Source organism: Penicillium expansum (genome assembly GCF_000769745.1).
Source record: "Penicillium expansum strain MD-8 chromosome Unknown contig190, whole genome shotgun sequence".
NCBI lineage: Eukaryota > Fungi > Ascomycota > Eurotiomycetes > Eurotiales > Aspergillaceae > Penicillium > Penicillium expansum.
The window spans coordinates 347,801-375,257 of record NW_015971406.1 but is presented as its reverse complement, the minus strand read 5'-3'; the positions used below and the strand labels follow the sequence as shown (position 1 = coordinate 375,257).

The 27,457-nt window shown below is 46.7% G+C and overlaps 9 protein-coding genes across 9 annotated transcripts; 4 read left to right on the top strand and 5 right to left on the bottom strand.

Annotated features, from left to right (window-relative positions):
* Window positions 1-159: 159 nt before the first annotated feature.
* PEX2_057830 (uncharacterized protein) lies at window positions 160-3,140 on the bottom strand (the record flags this gene model as incomplete). The annotated part of the gene is made up of 5 exons (XM_016743057.1): window positions 160-2,182; window positions 2,235-2,274; window positions 2,327-2,448; window positions 2,584-2,833; window positions 2,900-3,140. The coding sequence occupies 5 exons, from the start codon at window positions 3,138-3,140 to the stop codon at window positions 160-162; spliced, it is 2,676 nt and encodes an 891-aa protein (XP_016595779.1).
* A 1,130-nt stretch (window positions 3,141-4,270) lies between these two features.
* On the bottom strand, window positions 4,271-6,279 carry PEX2_057820 (putative amino acid transporter; the record flags this gene model as incomplete). Its single annotated transcript, XM_016743056.1, has 6 exons — window positions 4,271-4,763; window positions 4,816-5,020; window positions 5,069-5,080; window positions 5,136-5,295; window positions 5,347-5,660; window positions 5,706-6,279. The coding sequence occupies 6 exons, from the start codon at window positions 6,277-6,279 to the stop codon at window positions 4,271-4,273; spliced, it is 1,758 nt and encodes a 585-aa protein (XP_016595778.1).
* A 4,903-nt stretch (window positions 6,280-11,182) lies between these two features.
* On the top strand, window positions 11,183-11,767 carry PEX2_057810 (uncharacterized protein; the record flags this gene model as incomplete). The annotated part of the gene is made up of 4 exons (XM_016743055.1): window positions 11,183-11,213; window positions 11,258-11,406; window positions 11,459-11,624; window positions 11,691-11,767. The coding sequence occupies 4 exons, from the start codon at window positions 11,183-11,185 to the stop codon at window positions 11,765-11,767; spliced, it is 423 nt and encodes a 140-aa protein (XP_016595777.1).
* Window positions 11,768-12,309: 542 nt separating this feature from the next.
* Window positions 12,310-12,558, bottom strand: PEX2_057800 (Integrase-like, catalytic core; the record flags this gene model as incomplete). Its single annotated transcript, XM_016743054.1, has 1 exon — window positions 12,310-12,558. The coding sequence occupies one exon, from the start codon at window positions 12,556-12,558 to the stop codon at window positions 12,310-12,312; it is 249 nt and encodes an 82-aa protein (XP_016595776.1).
* Window positions 12,559-13,711: 1,153 nt separating this feature from the next.
* On the top strand, window positions 13,712-16,620 carry PEX2_057790 (class I SAM-dependent methyltransferase; the record flags this gene model as incomplete). The annotated part of the gene is made up of 6 exons (XM_016743053.1): window positions 13,712-13,756; window positions 13,818-14,092; window positions 14,144-14,623; window positions 15,079-15,250; window positions 15,304-15,897; window positions 15,946-16,620. The coding sequence occupies 6 exons, from the start codon at window positions 13,712-13,714 to the stop codon at window positions 16,618-16,620; spliced, it is 2,241 nt and encodes a 746-aa protein (XP_016595775.1).
* Window positions 16,621-17,177: 557 nt separating this feature from the next.
* yphA (tyrosine phosphatase family protein) lies at window positions 17,178-17,795 on the bottom strand (the record flags this gene model as incomplete). The annotated part of the gene is made up of 3 exons (XM_016743052.1): window positions 17,178-17,369; window positions 17,429-17,627; window positions 17,680-17,795. The coding sequence occupies 3 exons, from the start codon at window positions 17,793-17,795 to the stop codon at window positions 17,178-17,180; spliced, it is 507 nt and encodes a 168-aa protein (XP_016595774.1).
* Window positions 17,796-20,797: 3,002 nt separating this feature from the next.
* PEX2_057770 (3'-5'-exodeoxyribonuclease) lies at window positions 20,798-21,982 on the bottom strand (the record flags this gene model as incomplete). Its single annotated transcript, XM_016743051.1, has 5 exons — window positions 20,798-20,849; window positions 20,907-21,097; window positions 21,152-21,642; window positions 21,700-21,877; window positions 21,950-21,982. 5 exons carry the CDS (start codon window positions 21,980-21,982, stop codon window positions 20,798-20,800), a joined length of 945 nt encoding a protein of 314 aa, XP_016595773.1.
* A 1,052-nt stretch (window positions 21,983-23,034) lies between these two features.
* PEX2_057760 (FMN-dependent alpha-hydroxy acid dehydrogenase) lies at window positions 23,035-24,684 on the top strand (the record flags this gene model as incomplete). Its single annotated transcript, XM_016743050.1, has 4 exons — window positions 23,035-23,167; window positions 23,225-23,730; window positions 23,786-24,455; window positions 24,512-24,684. The coding sequence occupies 4 exons, from the start codon at window positions 23,035-23,037 to the stop codon at window positions 24,682-24,684; spliced, it is 1,482 nt and encodes a 493-aa protein (XP_016595772.1).
* Window positions 24,685-26,413: 1,729 nt separating this feature from the next.
* PEX2_057750 (uncharacterized protein) lies at window positions 26,414-27,173 on the top strand (the record flags this gene model as incomplete). The annotated part of the gene is made up of 2 exons (XM_016743049.1): window positions 26,414-26,625; window positions 26,732-27,173. The coding sequence occupies 2 exons, from the start codon at window positions 26,414-26,416 to the stop codon at window positions 27,171-27,173; spliced, it is 654 nt and encodes a 217-aa protein (XP_016595771.1).
* Between the last annotated feature and the right edge of the window lie 284 nt (window positions 27,174-27,457).

Genomic DNA, 27,457 nt, shown 5'->3' with positions numbered 1-27,457 from the left:
AATATGAGCCCGGGAAAGTGAAAGATCTCAAAGCTCAACTAGGCCATAGAATGGATGAAAGCGACATTGAAGTAGAAACCATAGATTTTTAGAGCTGGCTGAGGCCAGCAGAAGAAGAAATCCACTGAAACTCAGACTCTGGAACTTGTATGCTGTTGACTAGCGGCGAGATGGGTTGGAAGGGAATGAACCAGTAGTCCTCGCTTTGGGCTGGAGAATTTTTGCAGGGTCAGGCATCGAGAACAGTCGACCCGGAGCTTGGTGGGACGCTGGATCACTGGATTGACTCATGGAGCTCGAAGCACGGTTTGTAACATTCAATGAGGGCCGATTCTCAGTGTTGACGCGCTGGACGGAAACAGTACGAACGTGGGCTGCTGAAACATCGCGCAATGTAGTTTGCTCATATGGAGAAGGGGCAGGTCCAATAACACGGGGTTTGTATGGTGCAGGGCCGATTGTACGAACACCGGCTGACTGAGCATCCTGTTGCTTGGGGATGTTAGGATGATTCGCGCTCAACCCCCGAGTCGTGGTCTGTGATAGCACCGCATTAGGCCCAAAAACGTTAGAATTGGAAGTGACAGGGCCTACAGGTCCTGCAAAGATCGAATCGTTAAGAGTCCGTGGCCTTTTCATTTCCTCCTTTGAACGTGACACCATGGCGGGAGTAACCTGAACAGACGCATCAGAGGTAGTGCTCTTCTTTGGGATATCCAGCGGACGAAGTTTTGGAACAGGGATCACACGTTGCGGCTGGAGGGGTGCAACCAATTTGTCTGAGACCTGAAGTGATTCGAAGTGCGAAATAATGTCGGAACTCTCACTCCTGGTTGGCGAGAGGCCGGGCACACGTACCTTGTGCGCGCGTTTATCAGCAGACGGGGGTGAGTTTGAACTGGAAGAAGGTGGGGGCGGCGATCTGTGCCCCTCAAAGGGGGTAAGGTCGCGCCGGGCAGCCGAGGGAACTTCAGCAGTGTTAGTCCCATGTTGCGATGCTGAAAGGTATTCCACAAGTGCCACCAGATTACCCAGCCGGTTCTCTATATCTGAGGCTATAGGTGCTGCAGGCGGCGGTGCATATGCCGTAGGGACTAGCTGGAGCAATTTAGATTCAAGTATTCGTTCGATATCACGGGTAGTGGCTAGGTCTTGGGGCGAACGAATGTCTCTGCGGATGTCGCGAAGCTCTTCAATAATCTGCGGACCATAGGTTCCAAAACCGTCAAGTTCTTGACTCTGATTATCGCGGCGAGCTTGCGCCTCTGGGGCCTCATTGCTCGTTGTTTTGGGAGCAATGACTTCGTCAATACTCTTGACACGCACTGAGCCCCTGGCTTTCTCGGCAAACTTAAGACCTGCCAATTCGGCAGTCCCTGGACTCTGGATGGCCACTGCTTTCAAAGTGTGAGGGGCTTTCGCTGCTGCATTAACGGGAGAATCATCATCGCCGAGAAGATCTTGAGACTGCTGGGCTTGCTGCATGGTTTTCCCCTTCTGGCTATCAGGAGGAACATTCTGCTTGTTGTCTTTGATTCCGCCGACCTTGCTGACGGGTGACTTCTTAGACTCGGCGAGGGGCATGTAGCTTTCAGATGAGACTACTGATTTGCTCAAAGGAGCCGTGCCCTTCTTTCGTGGCTCTTCGCCGGGCGAAACCTTCCATTGAATGTCATTCACGGCGATTGCGACCACTGGTGGATAAGGAGCCCTGGAGCCTGTCGCTATGTCTTTCAGTCTTTTAGACTTGGCACTTCGTTGTATGGAGACAGAATGAGATGATGGTGGGGTTGCTTCTACTGGAGGGGGGTTGTTATGTGGCTGAGGAGATTTGGGTGTATCAGGCTGGACCTTGCGGGGTTTGAAAGATGCAGTCTGATCAAGAGGAACAACACGAGTTGAAAGGGGTGTTTCCACTACATAGGGTCCCATTTGGGGCTGGGAAATCTTGGCTGCGGTGGCAACAGCACGAGATGGCGTCGTCTTGCTCTTGGGTGTACCACTCAGAGGGATTTTGATATTTTGCTCGATTGACGGAATAGACTTCTGTGCAGATGCAGCCTTCTGCATTGGAGCAGAGACAATTGTGTTGCTAGATTTCTCGTATGTTTCAGTCGCTCGGCGAGACTGAAATAAGGACATAAATTCTCCTGGCTCGGAGATTCTTGCTGCGAAGTTTACACTGGTCAAGAAGTTAACATAGAAGCTTCACCAAAAGAAGTATAATCACCCACCCTGGAGGCGGCCGCTTGAGTCTGCTAGGGGTGGACGGAACTAAGAACGTTGTCAGCTGTGCTCTCTTTCTGTGCTGGTCATCAAAACGTACCATGGGCCTGCTCCTGGGCGTTGCCCCTGCCCCTGCCCCTGCCCTTGCCACGTCCACGTCCCCTTCGTTCGTGAGGATCGATTTCGTTGTTGTTGTAGTTTAACGCAGGGTCCAAGTGAATGCTGGCCGACATTGTAGTCGAGCGACCGCGCGGTCCCAGACGTCCTGGGCGACCAACATTTCCACGAAATGTGGCTCTGTGATTTCTCTCTCGTCAATTAAGATGTTTTCAAGGTCGGAGTAAATCAACTTCTTACCTTGCAAAAGCCTGAGGAAGATCAGCAGGTCCCATAGGGGGAGGGGGGACAAAACCACCTCGTCCTCTCTTTCCCATGACACCACCTCCGCGACCTGCAGATGGAGGTGGGTAAGGGTGATTGGCATAGGTTCGTGGCTGACTTCCATTGGCATGCAACATGGCATGCAAAGTAGCGCGGTGGGACTGGCCAGAATTTATGTCGTCGAGGTCTTCCATGCCGTGAGTGTCTCCAATCTCAGTGTGCAAGTCTGAAACAAAATCAAGTTAGTACAAAGTCAAAGGGGCACAGGAGTGTTTTCTTATTTGGCACTTACTTGCCCATTTGCTCAATTGAGCTTCATCTCTCTGATCCATAAGTCGCTTGGATTCAATGTCAACAAGCTGTGAGCGAGCCTGAGTCTTGATATCGGCGGTCGAAATCATTTCACGCCGAGCGGTTCCTAGGTCCGCCTGTTGATGCCGCTGGTTAGAAAGGTCCACGAAGAAGTGGGTGGGGCTGGATATCACCATTTGAAGAATCTGCATCTTGCGGAGCTGCTCTGCGGATTCACTCATCTTGCTGGTGCGCTTCCCGTGGCGGGTGAAGCGCCGAGAACAGTAATATGAGGATAATAGATGCGGTTATCTGGCACGTAGTTTTCAACGTGTCACCGGGTCGGGACTTTGCTTTGGCTGGCCAAAGCACGAAGGGTGAGGGGGGAGTGAGAGGAGGGAGGTGGGAGGTTAGCTCAGAAGTAATGGCCCCTCGAAGGAAGGGCAAATGAAAAGATACTTTAAAAAGCACACGCAAGGTCCCAAAGGGACAGACGACAAAGGGGGATACTCTGTGGACTTGAAACTCTGGAAAGTGAAGGAGACAGAGATGGTCAACTTGCAGAGGGTTTACCAGATACAAGGACTGTGAGAACCACTATGGCGTCTCAAACCAGAGTGGACTAAGCGAGAGAGAAAAACGGGAGAGAGAGTAGTTATAGAAGGAAGAAAGAGAGAAGATGGGAAGAGGATAAATAAATGAACAATCAGGATCAGTTGGGATCAAAGACGTGACGCGTCTGTGAATACGCAAACAATTGGAATTTGGTAGGGGCAATGCTGTATACTGCGTTTCCAAGGTCGCGACTTGTCCGTCGCACCTTCCATCGAGGTATTTTGGCCTTGGGGACTGACATGTCCACGTGCGAGTCATTTTAGGACAGGTGAAAACGTCCACGTGATAGTGAAGCCCTATAGATATACCCGTGGATGTCAGAGAGCCATTGATAAAAATCGTGGAGTTTGGGGATGTAAAGAGTGAGCGGAGTTGTACAAGTTGTAGAAGACGAGAAACGAGGCAGACGGGCCGCGAAGCCGAAGTTGGGAAGCGCATGCGGCCAATCGCTGGCACGAGGAGGGTGTTCTTCGCCGTACTTGGTTTAACTTCAGGGTATATCTACACACTACCTGCCTACATAGGCACACAGTCACCGTTGAAGTGCCCGCTACCTATCCTGAGACATCGCAATTCACTCCTACATAAACACCAGCATATAGCAATTTGCGAATGGGATTATTGTAGCGTATTATACACAACATATATTTGTTCAAAGTGGGTAAATATGTACATAGCAACACGGCTCCAAGGGACTTCTCGGGCACCCTGGGAGTGGAAACCGCCGCCATCTGTGGAAATTCCTCGATAACCCCGTCTAGGGTGCACTGCAACTATGAGCCTCGCCGTCATCTGCAAAGACAAATTTGAATGTTAGTGCCTGTGTTGAGGGTGCGACCAAATAGCCATTCAATTGAGTCCAATGAGAGCCATTTCCCGGGGTAGACTTACTTCGAATGATCTTGATGACCGCCTGCACTAGACTAACACCCATCACAAGCACCCCAAAGCAGATGCATAGATACGCCGGGATCTTTTCTCGCCGCGTAGCACTGCTAAGTTTGATGTAACAGAGAGGAGGGAATATATAGGCTAGAGCAGCAGCACTGGTCGCGCCAATGAGCTCAAACACACTTCCCAGATCACAGGTTATCAAGGACAACACCATCGAAGTCACCACCAGCGCCGTTGTGAAGATAACATGCCGAACGGTGTTGTGCGGCTCATCGGGGAAGTAGTAGGTTATCATGACGGAACGACAGACAAATGCCTCAAGCGGTAGTGTAGTCAACATGTTCAAGCCAAAGCAACTAGTCAAGTCAGCCAAGAAACTAAATATCAGAATCAATGGGGAAAGTGTACAATCGTGCGATGTTGACGACAATATTGTCTGATGGGAAGTTGTTCAGAACGTTGCCCTGCGTTTTAGACCCGAAGGACAGGAACCCTGCGATGCCCATTGCTAGACACATCACTAAAGATATTCCTGTCGAGTAATGTGTGACCCGGGTGAAGCGGTCGAGTGTCGGCCTTTTCAATGAGCCGTAGATCAGAAGACTGTTGTGGTCTGTGGAAATTAGCGATTGTGATATCAGGAGGATAAAAAGGAACATACGACAAACAAAAGCTGAAAATTGTTAGCAGGTTTTTTTGAACTATTGACAGGGACAGCTAAAACTTACCAAAGGAAATGACCCCGACAGCTTGAAAAAAGCCAGTGTTGAATATGAGGTGGCTTTTAATCTCGCCACGCGATTCAGGCGGGACCCGGAAGCCTTGGGTGATGACCGTGACGACAATGACTACCATGCTAATCAATGCTAAGGCGGATGCTTTCGCCAGCTACCTGACCGTTAGTCTTTGATAACTAGTATGGGAGAAAAAAGATCTGACCTTGGCAATGTCTCTATACAAAGACAATGGGTATGAAACAACCAAAACAAAGATAACGATAACGGCCCGGCGATCCGTGAGGAGCCATAGGAAGGACATATCCTGAAGAGATGGAAACAAAGCGCCTAGGACGTGTGGAATAGTATCACCAACAATAATACAGAATGCGACCATCCCGCCGAATGCAAATGCCCACTGCGCAACCGAGATCGCGATGAGACCGCTTTTCCCGAAGCAATGTTGCATAGTCGCCTGGAAAGAATCCGCCCCACTCAACTTAGAGTTGATCACAATCAATCGAATGGTCCAATCCACTGTGATGGTCAAGGCAGTCAACAGCATAATCCCCACCGTCATACCTGCCTGGCGAAGCGCGTAAGGTTGCCCAATGATTCCAGCCCCGATAATACTGTTGGCCATGTTCATGAACGCCATTTTCATCCCACTCCGCGGCCGCGCATCTTCGAGATGGTCTTCGGGGAAGAAATCGTCTGATGTCGCAAGTGTCACACTAGGCGCTTCAATATTTGTGAGAAGAGGGATTGATTGTCCACTGTGATGTGTTCCTGGGCCCCCATTTTCAAGTTCATAGTCCTCATCCTCCAACCACAGTGTGTCATCCGGACTGTCGTCTGGGCTGAGAGCACGCTCAATGGAAATGCGATTGGGGTCTTCGAGCTCTTCCTCCAGGTTAAATCGAACTCGATTCATGGTGCGCGGTGTGCGGCGCTTTCCATCGGCCGTAGGTTGAGAGATTGCGGAGTGGCATTTGCCATTTGTCGCGTTACTCGGGAGGATCGGCGACGGAAGGGGTTCCGGGTGGAAAGCTAAATCGTGCTCCTCACTTGAGGTAGACAGGAGTGATTGAGCTTCATGTTCATCCTGGCCATTCTGGGCATACAGGTGATCCTTTGACAACTCATCCCCTGGCATCGCTGACCTTAGATAGTTGAAAGTGCTACAGTTACTTTCAGGCCACCTGGATGGGGGCCACACGTGATAGCTTATCGATAAGGATTTATTTGGCACGATAAGAGATAACAACGGTTTACCACGTGCGCGTCAACGGGTACAAAGAGGATCCATGGATGAGTTTGATCCTATCAGGGATGATTATGAGGAGGAGGAAGAAGGTCTATCCGGGATCGAACTTCCTACCGCTCAATGGCATGGTTTACGAGTGTTGGGAAAAAGAAGAGCTACTGAGGATCAGCTGATTGGGCTGGATGATGAAGAGATTCCTCTACCTAATAACAGCCACCTACAAGGGGGAAGTAGCACACAGAGGTGCTCATTAGGGCGTGTTCCAAAAAGGATAAGAGAAGATGCAGATTTTTTATATAATTAGATTAGACGCATAAGTATTAACGCATTAAGAAATTGTCCAAAAATTAGCCTTTTCAGCAAAAAATAGTGATATATAAACATATGGCTATAACCTATGTGTTGAAAGTGAAATACTCAAATACTGGCGGAATCTGCATAAAATATACATATCACGGGGTGTTCTACGTTTGCCTTGTTTGTAGGACCGCAATACTGGACCAGACCGCAGTGGTGCGGTTCTAAGGGATCAACGGCTTTCCCTCGTAGAGATTTCTTTATAAATTATTGTCTGTTCAAGTTGGGGGAATTTGATAGCAGCGAGCAACAGTTCTTAAAGAGTCAGTGATTGCTATTGCGTCCGGATATGTCGAACATTTCGCGAAATTGGCATGTGACTAAGACAGTCAAAATGATCTCATAACCGAAGGATTTTAGACCCAGCGAACTGTTTGCGTGAACCGGCTTTCGGATCCCAACCCCATTGCTTCCGCGGAAGGCTTGGCACTTGGCATACTTACGCTCCCGTGCTGGCCATGATGGGCGCTAAGCATTCGTGCTTTATAGGCCAACCACACTCGTGGAGGTATAGTCGTAGCCTGATATTTTCCCTTTTGTCTGGCAGAAGGGTGGTGATGGACCGCGAACTGTATCGGGCTGCTAGCTATCGGGAATGTAGTCAGTAATTTTCTCAGCCAGATCACAGATAGATTCTCGATTAAGAGGTCGGATTAGAGGCCATTTTTGCCCTAAATTTTCATCTCTAGATTTAGGGTTGTGTGAGAATGACAACTAATAAAAAAAATGAGAGCCTTGAAGTCGGCCATCTAAATCGACCGCGTTCTTCCAGCCCCAATCAACTGATGGCCCTCATTATTTTTTCCTGACCACGAACATTAGATACCAACAGCCCCTACTGTTTAAACATCTTGTTATGACAATTCGGTGTGATTTTGGCAGGCTACCCATGATCTGGGATCCAACTCCTGCAAGGCGTCTCGGTAAATGTAATTATCCATCTATCCATACTGGCAGCTATACATGACATTTTGTTGTCTCTCTCTTACATCACTCCTTTATTGATCTTGTTAGTTTCAATGCATTTTGGCGGGTATAAAGAGGAGTTCAGACTTAAGGAAGAGAGGGATAGATAACACTTCTTAATATAACTTTACCTGGTGAATACCATACATTTCTGATCACCATTTGTTATCCCGTAAATGTCATAGCTTCTCGGTTGATCCCAACAACAATTTCCGGAAGAACTGTAGATAGCGCGCATATAAATCACATTAGAGTTCCCAGTTTTTATTATTTACGTAAAAAAAACTACTTTTCTCCGCGGTTTGTTACCTGCTTTTAAGCCACCAAAGTAGAGCTTCTGGATATCTCAAACAGATAGACTGAAATAAGACCAAATATCCTCAAAATGAAAATCGGCTTTTAAATGAGCCGTAGTCCAGCCTTTCCAACGTCCATTTGAAGAATTAGAACCATCAGGGCCAAAGGTGAGTTCTTCAGCTGACACACTATCGTATAGCTTTCCATGTGCCGCCACAGTTGCAGTTCGGCCATCATAATCCACGTAAGTGGTGCCAGGGCGCTCAGAAATAAGCTTCACAAGGGCCAATTTAACGCGTTCTGAGAGTGAATTCTTGAGGTCGTCCATAGAAGGATGTCGGCCTTGATGTTCGCCATATAAATCTGTGGAAAAGGTTTTCGTATTAACAGACATAACTGCCTCTTCAAGGGGTGATTGAGGTTAGTTGGATAATTGTATGGGTTATGAACTTGTTCGATACTAGAATATGGGCTTGGGATGCCGGATTTCTAGGGCGAAAGAGGAATAATTTATAGATATAGGGGATGTCCGGATCCCTCTGATAGCATTTAGGTTCTCGACCATGTCATCGTCAGCCTAGATTTCTAGCCACCAGCATAACGAATAGGCCTGGTTGGAATTGAAAACTTAAATGTTACAGAATGGGGCATAGAGGGCAAGTAAAGGATCGGTAGCACCAGACACTGCTCCACGGTTACTTGATTACCAACCGGCTAGTCACAACAAAGATAATCTAGATGAAAGAAATGAGAATTTCAACTTCTATACCTGCTTGCGGTAAATATTGACTAACTACTGACTAAATAGTATTACGGGATCGATAAAATTCCAGATCCTGTAGACAGGAACCCACAAAACAATCAACGTATACAATCGTTTATACTTGAGATATAAAACAAAATTTGATGTTAATCACATTTAGTCATTAGGTCAGAAAGTCACTTGAACTTGCCCCTAGATTAGACCAGATCATCACGATTTAGGTCGTGATGATAAGTTCCAAGCATTCACGGTCTTCTTCCCTGGTTGTGCATTCGATTCCATCACAGGTGCCATGATCTAGGCTTCGCCCTATCCGGGCGGGCACCGTTTGCGGATAAAAAGCGGGTCCGCGTGGGAAGATCCATGCCGTTGAATTAAACTAAACTTTGTTTGTCGTCAAAAGTAGATACTCCCAATGCCTAGATGCCAATGACTAAAGCTTATTTTGATTTCGTGAGCTATGCCAGACACAACCAGGTCTCTTGGTACGCATAATTCTTAGCAGCACACGATACTGGTACGAGGTGCTAATGATGTGGAGTTCATAGTAACACTATAGCATTATAATGCTATATGACGTTATGCATTCTAGTGTTACCCGAATGCCATCAGGCGGGACGAAGCTCAGGCCAGTCAGGATATCGATAGTATCGGCGCTTTTCGATATCTGTGTAACCATAGGCTGTTTCATAAATAGGGTATAATCACTTGATGTTAGCTGAAAACAGATGTCTCAGATACTTAATTTGCTAACTTAGTCGCATACTTGCAGAGTAAGGATTGGTTTCTTGCACAGGACTCGCTAAAGACGCAGCTTATTATGGAGCGCCACTGATGTGGGAAAGTTGTTAGACCTGCGGGTGGTTCTTGGTCGGGCTTCGAAGGATCCTGAAGAGGAAAACATGGATTATTTGTTGTATATTAGGGACTATAGCCACGGCCAATTAGGGTGGGCGGAAGGAAAAACCGCTATGAGACGCTGGTCTGGTGCAGATAAACTGCCTATCAGATTGTAGGCAGGTATTCAAGCTGGACCCGTCTCCTCTAGGTTCTCCGTTCGCTATCGTGAAAATTGCGTTGAGATATTGTTTCTTATAATATATTCAATACTTTGTAAATTTCAGAATCTTTCGGTAGTCTGTAGCAAGTAAGCTACAAAAAAAGATCTTTGTCTAGCAAACAGAAATATCTGCAAGCGCAGTGAAGGTTCCCGATCGTACGCTCGTGCCCACGTAGTCTTGAATTCTCTGACGTAAGTCTCTTCTAAAATCCCTTCCAACATATCTATTGCTTATTCATTCTTCTTATGCTGTAAATAGGCCGTATAAGTTCTTTGTTTGCTATCGGATGCACTGTTGTTTCTTATTCGCTTATTCTCACCTTTAGTAGTCTTAGTATCATTAGTTACTCTGTAGCAAGCAAGCCACAAATAATGGTGTTTGTCTTCAAAAAGAAATCTAACTGTGAGCGTAGCGGAAGGAAACGATTTGAGAGTCATCACACGCTCGTCAATCTTTTGCACCCTTGAGTGTGCTCCCGCAAAGTTAAGGTTTCGGCCGCAGCCACAAACCTTAGTTAAAGTCAATCTGTCTTAGCTATTTGACCGATTTATTGATCGGGACTAAATTTAAAAATGACACAGAGTACCTAGGTAAGCAACAACTCCACCGTTTTTGGTACAATCCAGGGTACTTTGTTCTGCGTAAAAGAAGACTCTGACAATACCATTTGTGTATGCTCATTATTCTTACACCCGCAATTGTCTATGACTGCATGTGCATAGTGAACTCTTCCTAGATTGCGCGCTTGAGAGGGGGCTGAATCCTCCGAGCGTGCATTAAAATAATCTGCAAACCCCCAGACTTTGGTGTAGACGTCGGGACTGGTACAACTAAGAAGAAATGGTTGGTTTACAAGATTTTCCGCTTCTACCAGTTTTTCCAAGTCACCTGCAAACGAATCAGGCTTTGTGTCAATCACGATAGTTACGTCTTCATAAATGACAATGCAACCTATACGTTAATAAGCCAGGTATGAGATGAACTATGGTTCTCCGATCCTAAAGTTTGTTATTTGACTCTATAAGTTAACGGTAGATTCGGATGGGATAATAGCTGCTTTCGGCATCTTTATGGTCGAGGCCTAGAACTCGTCATGGTCTAGATCACAAATTCTAGATAAAAGGCTTAAGCTTTTTAGAGTAAGGTGACATATGTGTTAGGTTTATGCGTAGACTCGAAAGTCACGCCTTGTTATTTATTACTGAACGTTGCTTATGTTCGCCGATAACTAACGGGCTATGTCGGACTATAAATATGGGTAAAGATTCTTCTCAATAGCTAGAAATCACCAGGGCAAAGATCATCCGATACTTCTAAAACCCAGTTACAATACCATTGATAACAGACAATGTCGCCGCCAGTTGACGAAGTCCGCGCCGGTATGCATGACTACCTTATGATTGATCCTAGCTAACTCAACTAGGTTTTGTTGTCTCCGTGACACAGGAAGAAAAGAGGGAGGGAGAGCCAACTATCTTCAGCGCCACGCAAATTCCATCTGTCAATTCACTGCCCGTAGTTCCTCCTACTAGCGCCAAAAGTACTCAGAGCATTGATTTCTCCTTCGGGCCGGTCAAGGAAAGTTTGCAGATTCCCTAAATTCCATCATATACTGACTTTTCAGATCATTGGCTACATCGATGTTAGCAGTTTGGAAGTGGGTGTTAGGGTTGAAGTGTTTGGGGCACATATCCTCAACCTTTATGGCAATTTGAAAGACGGCGTTGTGGGAAAGATTGACCTCTTCCTCGCAGAAGGAGAGATCCGTCTTTATCTAGATAATGGAAACGGTACAGTCAATTCTAAATAACCCTTCCTGCCCTTATATCTATTTAATTTGCTGATATACAGCACAGAAGTGTGGCTTCACTATGACGTGAAAGTGAAGTTTGATGGCAATTTTAAAGATGACATCAAACTCTTGACTATTTGAGTCAGAAGAGTGAAGCAGGGGGGAGAGAACAAGAATAATCGAGCTGTGAAATTCGTTGCCTTCGTCAGTTTGAATGGATTTCATTGTTGATCTGTTCTATACAGTGATCAGCCCCGTCCATAAATCTTATTGACAAACGGACGGGCCTCCTGTGGTTTGAATTTATTGGAGATAGTAGCTTTCAATTCCAATTACGAGTTGTCCAAAGCCTTATTCCAACTCTCTATGTTCAGATCTAGACAAATTGGAATGTTTTACTGGTGACCTCACGCAGTCTGGAGGGACAAGGTGCGTGTAGTTTGGCTGTAACGGGTCACCTGTCGTTGTGGTCTTATACGAAAACGCATTAGACCGTGGCGTCAGATAGAGCCCAAATGACCCGGGCCAAACTAGGATGGTCGAGGGAACTGTGGTGGAACTAGTAGAGACAGTGGAGCCGGCTAGCCTGTCTGAAGCTGGTGTTTGAGTTTGTACAAGACCGACGCGTTCGTCGTGAAATACATACTGAATGCGTCTGAGGTCCATCTTCCGAGAACCTGAATCTAGTCATCGAGAATCCCACTATCGTGCGCATATTGAGCCGCACCCTTCCGAAAACTGTGGCGCGGGTATCCGTTCGCCTTTAACCCAAGGGCTCTCAGCTTAGTAGATAAGGCAGAGAGAAAATTGTTGCAACTGAATGGCTTTCTATGGAAGGAGAACAACGGGGCCTCTGGTCCTCTAGCAGCTTCTGAGGCGCGTTCACCGGGCACGCTCCGTCTCCTGTTTTTGCAAGAATGATTTGCACCCATTCGTGGCGACGGTCCATTTTACTCCACTTGAGCGTGAGTTGCACATGGTGTAACGAGGACGAGAATATGACGTCAGAGCGCGTTAGCTTTGCTGCTAAGAGGATAGAATGTGTGCCGAGGTCGTCTGCTTTATAGGTGAATTCTCCGAGGCGGAGGAACCCAGCAAACGCAACCCGGCAGGCGGTTGCGAAGTTCAGGTCATCTAGGAGGTTCATAGTCATTTCCGAGGGCTGCAAACAGAGTGGCTGGCTACTGTGACTCCGTACATTTTCAGAAAAAAACATGCACGTAGTAGACCCGAAAGTGTCTAGGCTTATGCATGGCGTCTTCTAGCAGCCAGTGCGGTGAGATAATGATTGAACGAAGCCGGAATACGCCGTGAGCTGAAGATCTTTTGTGGATGACATGTCAAGCTATTCGCAGATCAAGAGCAATTTAGCACTGGAGCTACTTACCGATCCACACGGACTTCTCGCTAGTCATCCCCGAGAGTTATCGAGCAGGGACCTATCGAGTGTGAGTCGTGGGTCTAGTAGGCTAGGTACGCGAATGTCGGAACATATCTATATGTACATCATACATACTTTTGTCTTTAAATAAAGCGTGGGCAATTTTACCATGAGATAGAGAAATTCTAGAACCTTTCTTATGGTTTGCGGAACCTCCACTTGCCAATCCAAGAACATTCCTCGAAGATATGGTCCCTGTCTCTGAGTCTTATGGAAATAGACAAATAGTAGAGTATAATTCATGTCTCTATGTGGCTTGCTACGTCGATATGAAAATCTGCCTAGTTGGATTACTTAGTAGGGATCCACGAATACCATGGTCCATCCTACATCGAGTTATGTGGCACTGGGTTGTGGCGAGCTGAAACCTGCCCTGGAAATATCCATTTTTGTCCGTTTTTGCCGATGGGTACCACGTCAGCACAGTGGAACTTGTAAAACTACGCGAGATATCTACACAAGGCCCGGATAACAGCTGAATATGGGCTGAATATTTGAATCATGACATCATGTCATGGGTACATGTATTCGTCGATCAGAAATAGACGTATTCATAAATGAAACGTATATCATTCTCTCAGCGCTCTTGTTTTATTCTAACCACCTGCCCGAAGCATCCATACAACTTTGAAGATACCTTGGAAATGGCACAGACACAAGTTCCGGTAAAGGACTATTGGTCTACAGAGGTTTGTAGTCATGAACTCTTGTCTTATATTGTATGCGCTGATCAAATTTAGACCTATGCAGCTGCTGCTTCTTTTGTCCCCCATTTTGCAGACCCTCGTCCAAAGCATAGAATTCAATCCGACGGATAAAGTTCTAGATATCGGATGTGGTGATGGCAAGTTTACCACCAGCTTTGCTTCGTCGGTCAATTATGTCATGGGCGTCGACTCTTCTCCGTCCATGATCAACACGGCCAAGACATTGGACTACGGTGAAGCGGCCACGGATTTCCGCGTTGTTGATTGTCGGCACCTTGAAGAAGATGCAGAAGTTATGAATGGTAAATGGGATAAAGTGTTGGTATTCGTGATTTCACTTCCTGATGGAACCTTGCTAATAAAACTTAGCACTTCCAATGCTGCATTCCATTGGATCTTGAAAGACCCATCTACCCGAATCTCCACATTGGAAAATATATTTCAATCAATGAAGCCCGGGGGCACGTTCTTCTTCGAGATGTGCGGACATGGAAATGCACCGGAAAAAGTCACAGCATTTATGTTCGCTCTTGTCAACCATGGAGTCCCAATTGAGACAGCGGAGGCTATGTGCCCTTGGTTTTATCCGTCCGACGTCTATATGAAGAGCATCCTTGAGAGCGTCGGATTCCAGGTTAAGATGATTGAACTTAATCCACAACCGCTGGAGCTGACCACCTCTGATAACGGTGGACTGGAAGGATTTATGAGACTGATCGGCGCTCAGATGCTGGATATTTTAGATAGCGAGGAGAAGAAGAACAGTGCGATGGAGCAGATCTGCCGAATGCTTCGCTACGGCACCACAAGAGAAGATGGGAGCCAATGGATTACCTACGCTAGTCTGAGGTGTGTTGCTATCAAGCCATGATCAGGGTTGAGCAACAATCTTCAATCCAAGCAAGATCTATCTATGGATATGAAGAACCTAGCTTCTCAGCTCAACTTACGCCAAAAACTTAAAGTCTTGAATATTATCATCAGTGAAAGTAAGCTGCTCTTTAAAAATAGGGTGCACGCCTTCTAGGGCAAAGGGTCTTGGAAGTCATGTGCCCCGTCGGTGTACTGTAGGTCATAGCCACATCCGGTCCGACGATTCCTTTCCCCTTTCAACACCCCACTAACCCTGGAATCGCTCCTTTAAATGATTGTCTCAATTTATAAAAGAACAGTATAATGCTTTGGCGATGAACTCCCTCCAAAATGGCACAAACACTCGATTTGGGTCGATCCACTTTGCGGATCCGAGATTCAAAGTTGCAGCTTCATCTGGCCGCATCGGCTCATTTCACCCAACCACCAAGCCATGGAACTCCCCAAATACGAATTGACCTCGCACAATTCTCAAATCTTGAAAGTGTGTGGATAACGGAGGCACCGGAGCTAGAGCTGCGCTTCTTCGTCGGAGGAAATTGGGATCGAGATAAAGTAGCGATATTCGTCTCTAAACTAAGCAGCAAACTCTGTGATATTGAGGTGCGTGCGGAAGAGAATTTACCAAATTGGAAACTGACTATTCCTTGGTCTAGATCTGGTCGGATTTGGGATTCTCCGTTGAGCTCAAGACGGGCAGACGTGAACATTGCGTTGACACTACTGGTTTCCACTGCCTCGAACTTGCTTTGCATAGAGAGTGTCGAGTACGGAAAAACACAAGGGGTCGGGCTTTGCCTAGTTCGATGACCAATCCCCCAGACGCGTGCCCTCCATCCGGTGTACCGGTTGCTACCTTGGCTTCAATTGACATTGAGGTGGAGTATCGATTTCAGGCAAACGATGTACCACAAGCCCAGGACTGTTCCAAGTTGGAGCTTGGTCTTCTTCGGCAAGTTCAATCGGTTGTCGCCGGTCCTGGAGTGCTAGAGAGAATAACAGAATCCGCATTCCTACACCCAATGCATAACAAGGGTTCCTCTGAAGTTCTTGGACCACAGACGGCTTACATATCTGGAGATGAATTAGACCCATCATGTGAAGAACTCTTCTGTTTGTTCGACCTTGGAATCCACAGATTGGTCATTTCCAACTTGATCAAAGATCCCGCGATTCTTGCCTCACAACATGACACTACTAAGAGCTTCGCAGATATATATCCTGCAGTGTTCGACCCTGGATATCGGGATGTGAGTTCTTGGTCTTAGTAATGCAAATGAAGTACTAATTTCACCTAGGCGATCAACCAGCGAGGAGTGACAATTCCAATAATTACGAAAGCCATATCATCAATGTTGGCAGGAAACAAGGATCCATCCACCAATGCTAAATTAGCAGACTTGTTAGAGCTCACTCGCTCCCAGCACACGGATCACTTGACGATACAGCCTCAACTTCCAAGTTGCAGGAATGCGCTCCTTTCATCACTTTGGCGTGTCCTCCAGAAAAATGTGCCCAGGACAAAGCCTATCAAAAGACGTCCTTCAGTGTTCTTGACAGAGCGTCTATCAAGCGGAATTACTGGATCAGATGAGCCTGAGCGTCTCATTTCTACGGATCAACAACAGTCCAACAACGGAAACCTAGGACTACGTCGCTCCTTCCAAACAGAACATCATAACGACAATGAAGAAAGCGACGTGTATTTATTTACTAGCGAATCCGAGGGCCAGCTTTTGGACAATCTCAGCGAGGCAAGCTTCACAGACATCGGGGAATCGACTCAAACGTCCCTTGATACGTTGTTCTCAACAATTGGGTCTTCTCATACTTCATACGGTGGTCACGATACTATGCTTCTCTCGGACCAGGGTGAATTAGTGGATTATGCAGGGAACTATGTGACGGATTATGATTCTAGAGAAGACATGGAGGCATTCGATACGGACATTATAATAGCTGATGGCCTTTAGATTCTTTATATGATGTTATCTTTGCTTTGATATATAATAACACATCAATTATGATTATAGCTCTCTAAATGATTGAGTGTTAAGAAGTAGTTTTAGATGTTTGCTAGTGACTCCACGAGTTTAACCAACGGTGGATTGGTCCACGAGTACTTCCCAGACGTGAAATCCTCACTATTTGCCATGGGTGTCGCAATCAGAGAACCACAACAAAGGCCCTGAATCATTCTTCTAGTAAATTTAGCGATGCCTAGGTAATTTCTAAAAGATGCATGTTGCACAGGGAAATCTATTCTTGGCCATATCAGTGCTCCTGCACTCATGCCCAGAGAAATTTCAATTTGATTTAGTCACAAGCCGGGGCATTGTTGTAAACAAAACGCTGAAAGCAAAAAGCTAAACCCCAAAATCCAAAAGCGACAAGTCATCAAGTCCAAAATCCAAAACTCAAAAGGAACCTCCAAATTCACCAAATCCACCAACTTCTCCGTAGTCCAAAATTTTCCCAAAATTGTGTGTCCGTACCAAGATGCACACGAGAGTGTGGGCTTTGAAGCCGTCTAACGCCCCCAAGCAGCAACGTTGACATCGAGAGCAATTTGTTTCATCTCTCCGGGCTCGTAGTTTTTGATGAACTCCTCATCCAAGGGTCTGGCTTTGTGACCGGCATAAAGTCGGTATTCCTGGATGATATCCACAAGGTCCCATCCCTGGAGTCGGCGAAGGCAGCCAATGATACAGCCAGTTCGATGCTATTTGGGTATTTAGTCAGTATCGTAAGACATATATTATTAGAAATGGGAAAACTTACTTTTCCTTTGTTGCAATGAATGAGGATTGGGTGATTTTTCACATCGAGGAGCTTCTCCATGACGAGGTTGGCGTCTTTGTTTGAGGCATTATCCGCTTCATAGACTTTGTTCGTCTTGATTGGGAAGAGATAAACAGTGATGGAGTTTGCTTCAACGTACTCGCATTCGGCCCTGTAGTAAGGGGTATCAACGAGCTTACTATGCCGGTTATGTTAGCCTCGGATTAGCCAGTTGGAAGGAAAGTCTCTACATAATTGTCTTGACATCCATCAGGTTGGATGGAAGGATATACAGGTCTGGGGACCTAGATCTGTAAACCCCCGGTACAACCTCTCCGAAGTTGTTCACACGCTCTATCTGAGACATCGTATCTGTGGTAGATTAGCATCAAGAGTTGTTATTGATAGATAGCTAAGGCCGTGAACTTACTGATAGATGGAACGGATATCCTAATGGTGAAGTGAAGAACAGAAGGATAGGGAAGAGGAGGGGGAATACTTGGGCAAACCGAGGACTTCAGATTGTTATAGACATATGGCACAAAAAAATACTATACTTTCATCCAATAGATGCTTGCCTGGACAAGACACAAGATTTCATTTTAGTATTGATGTTATAGCTTCTGTTAAAGACGGACGTCAGACAGTGAAAGAAATAGTCTGCGAACATTATAATCTTCACATCTTGTATCTTGCGTGTAAATTGATGTCCGTGAATACAGACCTTTAGGTGTGAGGTCTGAACGGTACCTGTGGGATAGATAAAAGTCAAGACTTGTTATTGATCGGTAGATAGCCGAGACCATAAACTCACAGGTGAAGCAGACAAGTAGAATATGATAGTGAAAAGGAGTAGTTGATTCCCTTGAAGCACGTAGGTGCAATTCAAATACATATGCTTCATCTCAGAAACTTTCCCAACCAAATTTTACTATATCATCCTGGTATTAATTCCGTAGCTTCTGTTAGCCGAATATTACATAGTAAGAAGGTCAGTCTTTGTGCATGATCGGCATTCATATTGAGGCTTGGAAGCTGGATTTATAAATTATAAATTCCGGTCGTGACCTCTCCAAATTTATTGACGCTTGTAACATCAGACATGGCGAACTATGGGATGAACAATCGTCAAACCCGGTTATTGATCAGTAGCTAGCCGAGGCCGTGAACTTACAGATGGAAAATGGCAAAAGAACAGTTGACCCTGTTGAAATGCGTAGGTATGGTGAAAGAAGTGAAGGATAGGGATGAAGGGAAGGGGAGGGGTGGTACTTGAGTAAGCTGAGGGCTTTAGATCGCTATAGTAACAATACGAACAGACTGGATACAGATGAACGTTGATTGAATTCGCTTTGATATATTCACGCTCCGGCCTATTGTAGGGGGTATCCACAAGCTTGCTATATGGTTATATTAGCCTAGTATTAGACAGTCAGAAGGACAGTCTTTGTACGTGACCGTTTTGATCTCATTGAGATCGTTTGTTTGCAGATTCATTATTGGAAATGCTGATCGATAAACGCCGGGGACAACTTCCCCGGAGTTATTCGCGCGTGTCAAGTCAGATATAGTAGCTTTGGGAGAGATAAATGTCAAAATTTGTTATTAATCAGTATCTAGCCAGAACCGTGAACTCACTCACAATGTGTAGGTATGGTAGAGGAAGAGCAGGATAGGGAAGAAGATCTAGGTCCGGAGAGCCCGATCGAGATTCTGGGGACAACTTCCACGAAGTTGTTCACACCTGGAGGGTCAGACAATTGGAAGAACAGGCTGGGTATAGGAGAGTCTTAGCGCCCTTTAGAGCAGACTGGATGGAGTTCATGACCCGGCAATGGTAGCCTCTTTGGGGTTATACGACAGCGCCCGGTGTCATTGTGGTGACTTGAACGGTACATATATGTCTCTTTTACTCGAGCAGGTATATTGGAAAATTTGGAGTCAAGTATGGCGCCGATATGGATCCTATACTCGCAGTGTCCTATACCCGTAGTGTTAAATATTGCGTGTAATGTAGTAGAAGAGTGTGGAAGTTGAGAGTTGTTGTCTTGAATATCAAAACAGGACGCACTCGTAAAAATATTACATAATGGACACACAGCTGATGGCATGATTACAAAAACCGATGCTAACAGTGCGGTAGAAAGAGAAGTCGATGCGGGCGAAAAAGAGTGATCATAGCCAAACCAACGCCAAGTAGATGGATGAGGCTCCAGCCACCAGTCAGGTTGTAGTCCTTCAGGTGACTCGCAAAATCACAGTATAATATAAGATTCCATGTAGTGTTGAGCGAATTATTACAAAAATGGTGGGGGAGAGAAGAAGGATCACGATCTGTTGAGGAAGTGAGGCTGCTAATATAGCCAGTTGCAACCTAAAATACAAGGCACAAAGACAAACACCTCCGGGCCTGCATGAGGGAAGCAGTTGTAAGCTTCCAAACAAAGCTGGCTAACTGCTGGCAGTCGATGGCTTCGGATATGGTGACTGTAGGAGGGATTATCTGGGGCAGGCTTTGGGTAAGCGTAGTCTTGCCACTATATAAATTTTTCAGTAGGCAAAGAGCCTCTACTAGGATAGGTACCGTTTCCCATACCGTGGTAGCGACATATTCCTCCTTTAAGAGCGATTCGCTGTGCCTTCTTAACTCGCTGTTGCTGTACTCCGTGATATTCGGGACCAGGCCCCACTGCATGCTAGTGCTAGTACCATGATCAGATAAGCATCATTTCGTATCTAGTAGACATCATATCGACAAGTCTGATGTGTTCTCATGTTAGTGACAATATTGAGAAAGTATAGATGTATGTAAGAACGCCGAGAAAACTTGCGCAAGCAAGGGCACTACGCTCGAGATGGTGACCTCGTCTTCTGGTTTCGACGTTCCGAGTTTCTCATTGTTGTTTAGAAATATTTTGGATAAGGGATGCTGCTGGTGAGATGCATTATTGATGAGAGGGATGAGAAATTAAGGCCTTCTTTGCTGTGATAGATAGACTTAGAAGAACGGAGAAGGAAGATAGTCTCAAAAGATGCGGAAGCCCAACTCTAATGACCATAACAAATCCAACAAGGACAAGGAAGGCTGTACCTGAAGAAGATGACGCTGTGGCGAGAAGGCACGATAGGGTAAAATGAGGAATGAGGAAAGACCGAGTGAAGGGAGCAAAGTGAGGAAAGAACTAATGACAGCCAGGAATGACGTATGAAAAATACTACAGAAGTTAAGTCCGAGTTATTTATACCTCTACGGCACCTGGGCAACCAATATGGCTCACATTCAAAGATAGGTTTGAACTATGTTTTGATAGCGTGCCACAGAGCACGCATGCATTGTTCTTATCATCGACCCGCGGCGATACCAAAAAATCAAGGCGACTCCTCGCCCAATCCAAACATTCTAATAGAGTTGTTCCAAGCACTGGAGAGAAAAATGAGTTAGCATGGAGCCGAGCATCAGGAAGAATCAACATCTTACGCTTCACAAACTTCCTCTACAGTGATACCCTTGACGCTAGCAATAACATGAGCAACACGAGCGATGGCGACAGGCTCATTCCGGCCCTTCACCATACACCCCTTCTGCCATTTCTCCTTCTTCACAGCCTTCGGCAGATCCGGTGCACCGCCTAGGTGTTTTGCAGATGCATGAGACGGACGAATTTCACACTAGAAGAGAGTTAGCCACGAAGATCTGACTAGAGTTCAGAACAAAGTACATACCCATGGCCCATCAGTTTCGATTTGAAGTCGGTCGAGTGGAATAGCTTTGACAACCTCCAGATTCTCCTCGGTCTTCATACTGCACCCGTTAACACCGACGTCAAGACCCAGCGCAATCATCCGGTTCATTTCATCCATTGTCCCCGTGAAGCTGTGCACAAGTCCCCGCTTGGGAAGCTTGGCAAGCCTTGGGGCAAGGAGTCTCTCAAAGTCCTCGCTTGCAGCTCTGGAGTGGAGGAATAAAGGAAGCTGAATCTCAACAGCCAGGTCTAGTTGGGCCTCAAAATATTTAAGCTGGGGCTCTTTGGGGCTCAGGAACAATCGGTCATAATCAAGGCCGATTTCGCCAAATGCGACGGCGTGGCCGGATTGTGAGGATTCAATTGCTAGAGCGCGAAGCTCCTCCAGCATTTTTGACGGACCCTCTGGGTATTCGTCGAAGAGTTTTGCTTGGCATGGATGCACACCAACGGTTGCATAACAAAAGCCCGCTGCAGAGCCTCGTTAGTAGTAACAAAAGGGCAAGTCCTGGCAAGGTTGAAACTTACGGTATTTGCTGGCGACGTGGACAGCGTGCTTCGATTCTACAAGATCTGAGCCGGTTACCATGAACTTTGAGCAGCCTACATCACGAGCACGCTGGATAACGTCGTCGAGATCGTCTTCGTGTGCTTGCTTTCCGTGATATTCACCGCGGAAAACGGGATCACTCAAGTTGATACCAATCTAGTATTTCGCAGTTAGCTATGAGTTGCCTAGCATTTTGAAGGTGAGTGTTTTTAAGAAAATAGGACCCACATCAACATATCGGAGGGGTTTAGATTCAGCCATTTTTAATGTAGTCTGTTGTCTTCCAGTTGTGGAGACTGTTCTGGGATTTCCAGCAGTTATGGGATTTACAGAAGACAGGCCAGCCAAGCTGTGACTCCTATGAAAACCTACGAAATGAGTCAGCTCAATCTTTCCATGGACCATCCAGCCTTTGCGTTATTGGGCTAGTTGATAAGCTCGTATTTGGACGCGAAACAGACCTAACGAGACAGGTCTATCTATGCCTGTCGACCTCACACTCGAGTTGATGTTGCGGCGGAAAAGTTTAAAAGCACAGCCAACGGCAGAGTTGATTTGCATCAGATGAATAGAGTAATAAACCTTGTTATTGTGTTGATGAAATGCTTCCTCTGTCAAGCAAAATGTGTGTTGACTCACGGTCGGAAAACGTCCAGCCACACTAGGGCTGAGGCGTTTGCTGTGGCTGGTGTCCACTGATGCCTGAGAATCATGGCAGTGACTCTCAGGGACCAGGGACCAGGGACCCGCTCGGAGTGAAATCCGTAGTCCAGTCGGTGCTTTGCCGATTCAAGACACTTCAGAGTTTAGATGACCAGACCCGACTAGGTCTGTGTAAGCTCAGATTGAAAGCCAACATCTTGTGCTATCTTTAAAACAGCATTCATCTTTTGACATTTCTGTACGACAAACACGTGTGGAGTTGATTGCGCGAGACTCAACATTGATGAGACAATCTAGAACATGATGATGGTGATTCCTGACAACTTTATCTAAGACCAGCACATCACGCATATAAGTGTGGTTTCCATATACAGCACTTCCGTATAACGGCCTTAGAAGCTGTATGCTCAGACGAAGCTCGGGAAGCTTTGTCTCGCGCAGTCCGGAGTAAGTCCGGGGGCATTGCCGAAGACCATCCCCGCCCCAGATCCTTGCTGAGTATTTAGCTTGCTGTGGATGGCTAGTTCAATTTCGTATCTATCTCATTAATTCTCCTCCCTAGCTCCACATACAGGACCGGTGTCGCTTAATATCAGCCTCAATTCTTTCCCAGCTAATCCAAGAACCCCCACTTATACCGCGTGACAGCAATGCCAGACCAAAAGCTTCTATCCGCTCAACAGATCTCAGAGCACAAAACGTCCGAAGACTGCTGGGTTGTGATCGACAAGCAGGTGTGGGACGTGACCGACTTTTTGGAAGAGCATCCTGGAGGATCTGCAAGTACGTCACCGACAAATGCATCAGCCGAGGACGATATCTAATCTACGTCGCGAACAGTTATCCTAAAACATGCAGGCAGAGATGCAACGAAAGCCTATTCAGAAGTCCATGCACCCAACGTAATGAAGAACAATCTCAACCCGGAAAAGTTTAAGGGCACCCTCGATGAGTCTACAATTGACGCCGAGTGGGCCAAATCACCACCGGGGCAGAGTCCCAAGGTGGTACTAGAAAATGAGAAACCCCCGTTGGACACACTGATAAACTCGCACGACTTTGAGGTCGTGGCTTCGAAAACTGCCAGTAAGAAGACCTGGGCCTTCTACTCCAGCGCGGCTACAGATTTAATCACACGGAACGCCAATAAGTCATGCTTTGACCGCATATGGTTCCGGCCGCGAGTGTTGAGAAACGTCCGTTCAGTAGATGCCCGGACAAATATTCTCGGTGGGAGTTACAATCTCCCGCTATTCGTGAGCCCAGCAGCAATGGCAAAGCTCATCCACCCGGATGGAGAGTGTGCTATTGCCAGAGCCTGCGCAAAGAAAGGAATCATACAAGGAGTAAGCTTAAATCATGTGTTGCCATTCTTAATCACTATGCTTACGATGTGGGTAGATTTCAAACAACTCATCCTACACCATGGAGGAGCTACGTACGGCAGCACCCACGGCCGACTTCTTCTTCCAATTATACGTCAACAGGGACCGAGAAAAGTCCGCCGCTCTGCTGCGCCAGTGTTCAGCCAATCCGAACATTAAAGCCATTTTTGTTACCGTAGATGCCGCGTGGCCCGGTAAGCGCGAAGCCGACGAGCGCGTCAAAGCAGACGAGAACTTGTCAGTGCCCATGTCGCCATCGAAGGCGAATAACGACAAGAAAGGTGGGGGTCTCGGTCGCGTCATGGCTGGATTCATTGATCCCGGGTTGACGTGGGAGGATTTGAAATGGGTGAAACAGCACACGCACAAGCCGGTGTGTTTGAAAGGTGTGATGTCAGCGGATGATGCGCTGCTCGCCATGAAAGCGGGGCTTGATGGTATCTTGCTCAGCAACCACGGCGGTCGCAACCTAGATACCAGTCCGCCGTCGATTATCACACTCTTGGAGATTCACAAGCGCTGTCCGGAGGTCTTTGATCATATGGAGGTGTATGTGGACAGTGGTATTCGGCGTGGAACTGACATCCTGAAGGCGGTTTGTCTGGGCGCAACGGCAGTGGGCATGGGCCGGAGCATGCTTTTTGCTACCAATTATGGCCAGGAAGGAGTAGAGCATCTGATTGACAGTAAGTGATGGCTTGACATTCTGCTTTTATAATTTGCTGATTCAAGTTTCTCGCAGTCATGCAAGATGAACTGGAAACATCCATGCGGAATATTGGTATCACATCCCTGGCGGAGGCGTCCCCTGATCTCGTGCACACTGGGGATGTCGACCACCTGGTTCCAGCGTCCCACGAGCACCCGTACGCTCGGGCCATAGCTAAAGGACGGCGACCTGGGTCGAAACTTTGAACGTGCGAAGTTGAGTACAACATATGAATATGTTGTACTGGGATTGCAATGTCGGTCGACCAATCGCGTAGTGCGGGGATGTGACGATCTATGAACTTTTTAAGAGCTTATGATACTCCGTACAGCATGTATATTATGCTTGCTATACAGTTGTCCCCGGTAAAGCAGTAATTAGCGACCAATATACTAGTACCTGCCAAGTACTCCGTACAACCTAACAAAGACCACCTGATCTAAAACATTGTAGGGATGAAGGGGAATACTTTAAGCAGATTCTTGCCAAGATTTCTTGATGCTTGCCCAGGCCGGGTCCTTACAGCTATCGAATACCCCGAAGCCCCTGGCCACAAAACCAATATAAGCACAGCCACCTACAAGGTCTGCTGATCTCAACACGATGTCTTCGATCCGAACGTTCCGGGTACAATAAGCGATTGCGGGGTTGCAAAAAGCATGAATCTCAATGTTTACACGGACACGTAGCACCATACAAAATACGGAGTTAGATGATCAGGGATATGCATACATGGAATGATCGTGTATACCGTGTACAAAGTAGCACAGAGAATAGGTAAAATGTGTAGATCAATCGGAAGGCGGACGCAACTCCGAGTCTCACCGCTCCACTTATTAAAGGACTAGTCCAACACTAATTTGCTTCGTCTTGACTCATATTATTCTTAGAATCTATTGAGGTCCACTATCAGGTCATGGGATTCCTCAACAGTTGAGGATCGGCGATTAACCCCGGTATTCCCAAAATTGGATGTCCATTCTTGTTTGATGGCTTGCGTGCTTCCGGGGTGTGGTGCAGACCGACTCACCAGTTGAGAGAGAGAAAGGTGGGAGCGAATTGTAGGAACCAGTCACGATCAAGGGATTAGATGTCGATATGCATAAATGGAACCGTTTTTCAGGTATCTCCGACCGGATCCCCGTTTTTTTCCACTTTCCCCTAGGAGAATTGAATGAGGGGGTCCTACGTGGTACATCCTTGGAAAGTATGAGCATGATTACGGAGTAACTATTCGACAGATTACCCCATTCTGCAGGAAGACCACCAATAATGGCCGATATCTATGTTGGTGATTATTTCATTGGATGATCATCCAAAGAAGACGTAATGATCACCAGTTTCAGGAGTGTCGGTGGAAGAGGGAAGAGGGGTGAGATATACAAGATAGAAGTACAAAGTACAAAGTACTGGGGGAAGTGATGTACCGGGTACATCTGAGGATACATCTTGTCACTTGTTCTGGTGGGTACGGGGTAGCCTACAGTCCCGATCGCTGGGTACCTTGTACTTACGCCGTAGATCTCTGTCCGGGAGAATTGTTGAACTCAGCACATTCATAGCACATCCACGAGTGAAAGGTATATATAGAGGGGATTTATACATCTTGCCACAGCTTATCTTTTAGAAATCTCATTTTAAATTTCCCAATCTGTGAAGACTTTCACTGATACCCAGTGTTGACGTACTCTACTTTTTTTTTGGTTCGACACTATCGATAACGGGTCCAGACCGCCAAGAAGTGGCCTCATAGCTCTCCCCAACCATTCTCAGCTCTACGGAGTATAAAGCTCCCTATCGTCCTGTTCCCATATTTCCATACTCCTTTACTTCTCACTTTCCCCTTTTCCACTATACTTGGAGACCTCCGCCTCTACCCTCCCAACATAGCTCTATCTCAATAAGCTATAGCTTTATACACTTCACACCATCACAATGACTGCTCCCCGTTCATCATCTCTCCGCGCTCTGCGCACTCTCTCCCAACAGCCCGTGGCACCCTCTGCTCGCCGCAGCCTTCACATCACCGGAGTCCAGTCCGCCCAACCCGCCAACACCGGCGAGAAGACTCTCTCCAACCATGATGTCCTCCAATCCCGCGCCTTCAGCATCGCCATGCGCAGAATCAACGGCAATGCATTCTCAGAGTATGTCCCGCTCACTCATTCCATTCCATTATATTCTATACATCCACCCAAGCCTCTATTTCAAACCCTCAAAAAAAAAAAGAAACCCAAAACTAACACCCTCCAGCTCTTCTTCCTCCCGCCAATTCAACACCTCCCGCGCCACCAAAGCCCTGAACGACTCCTCAACCGTCGACTTCGTCTACATGCCTAGCATGGCCGACCTCGACGCCGCCCCTCTGCAACGCGGTATCCAAGTCCCGGTCCTTCCCGAGCTCCCCTCCATCCCATGGAGTCAAACACCCACCGCCCCACCCATGAAGCCCCAGATCTACGCTGTGTCCGGCACCGGCACTGACGTCCCCGCCAGCGCGATGAGCGAGGTCGTCGATAACCACGCCATCGATCTGGACCCGTTCTCACTTACCGAGGCCGTCAGCCGCTCACGTGTCGGTGAGGAGATCCAGCGCAGGTCAAATGGTTCTTCTGAGCCTGGTGTCATACGTGAGCTTTGGGCTGGCTTCCTTGATGATGTTATGGGACCCAAGGAGACCGCTCAGAGGAAGTAGAGTCTTTTTGATTCCTGTCTCTGGTCTATTCTTGTTGTTTTCAGTCCCGTTGACGGGTCTGTGATGAAACGAATTCTTCTGTCGCTTGACACATTGTTCAGGCTTTATCTTGTCTTTTTCTTGTTTGGGTTTACTGTTTTGAGATACTAGCGTTTTGATGTAATACTTCCCCATGGAGTGGATGTCTTCCTCCATGGTGTCAACCAGCCGAACAGTGGCTTTGTTTTTATTGGTTTCTATCCATCTTATTCCACTACAGCTCTGTCGAGTTGTTCCAATTCAAT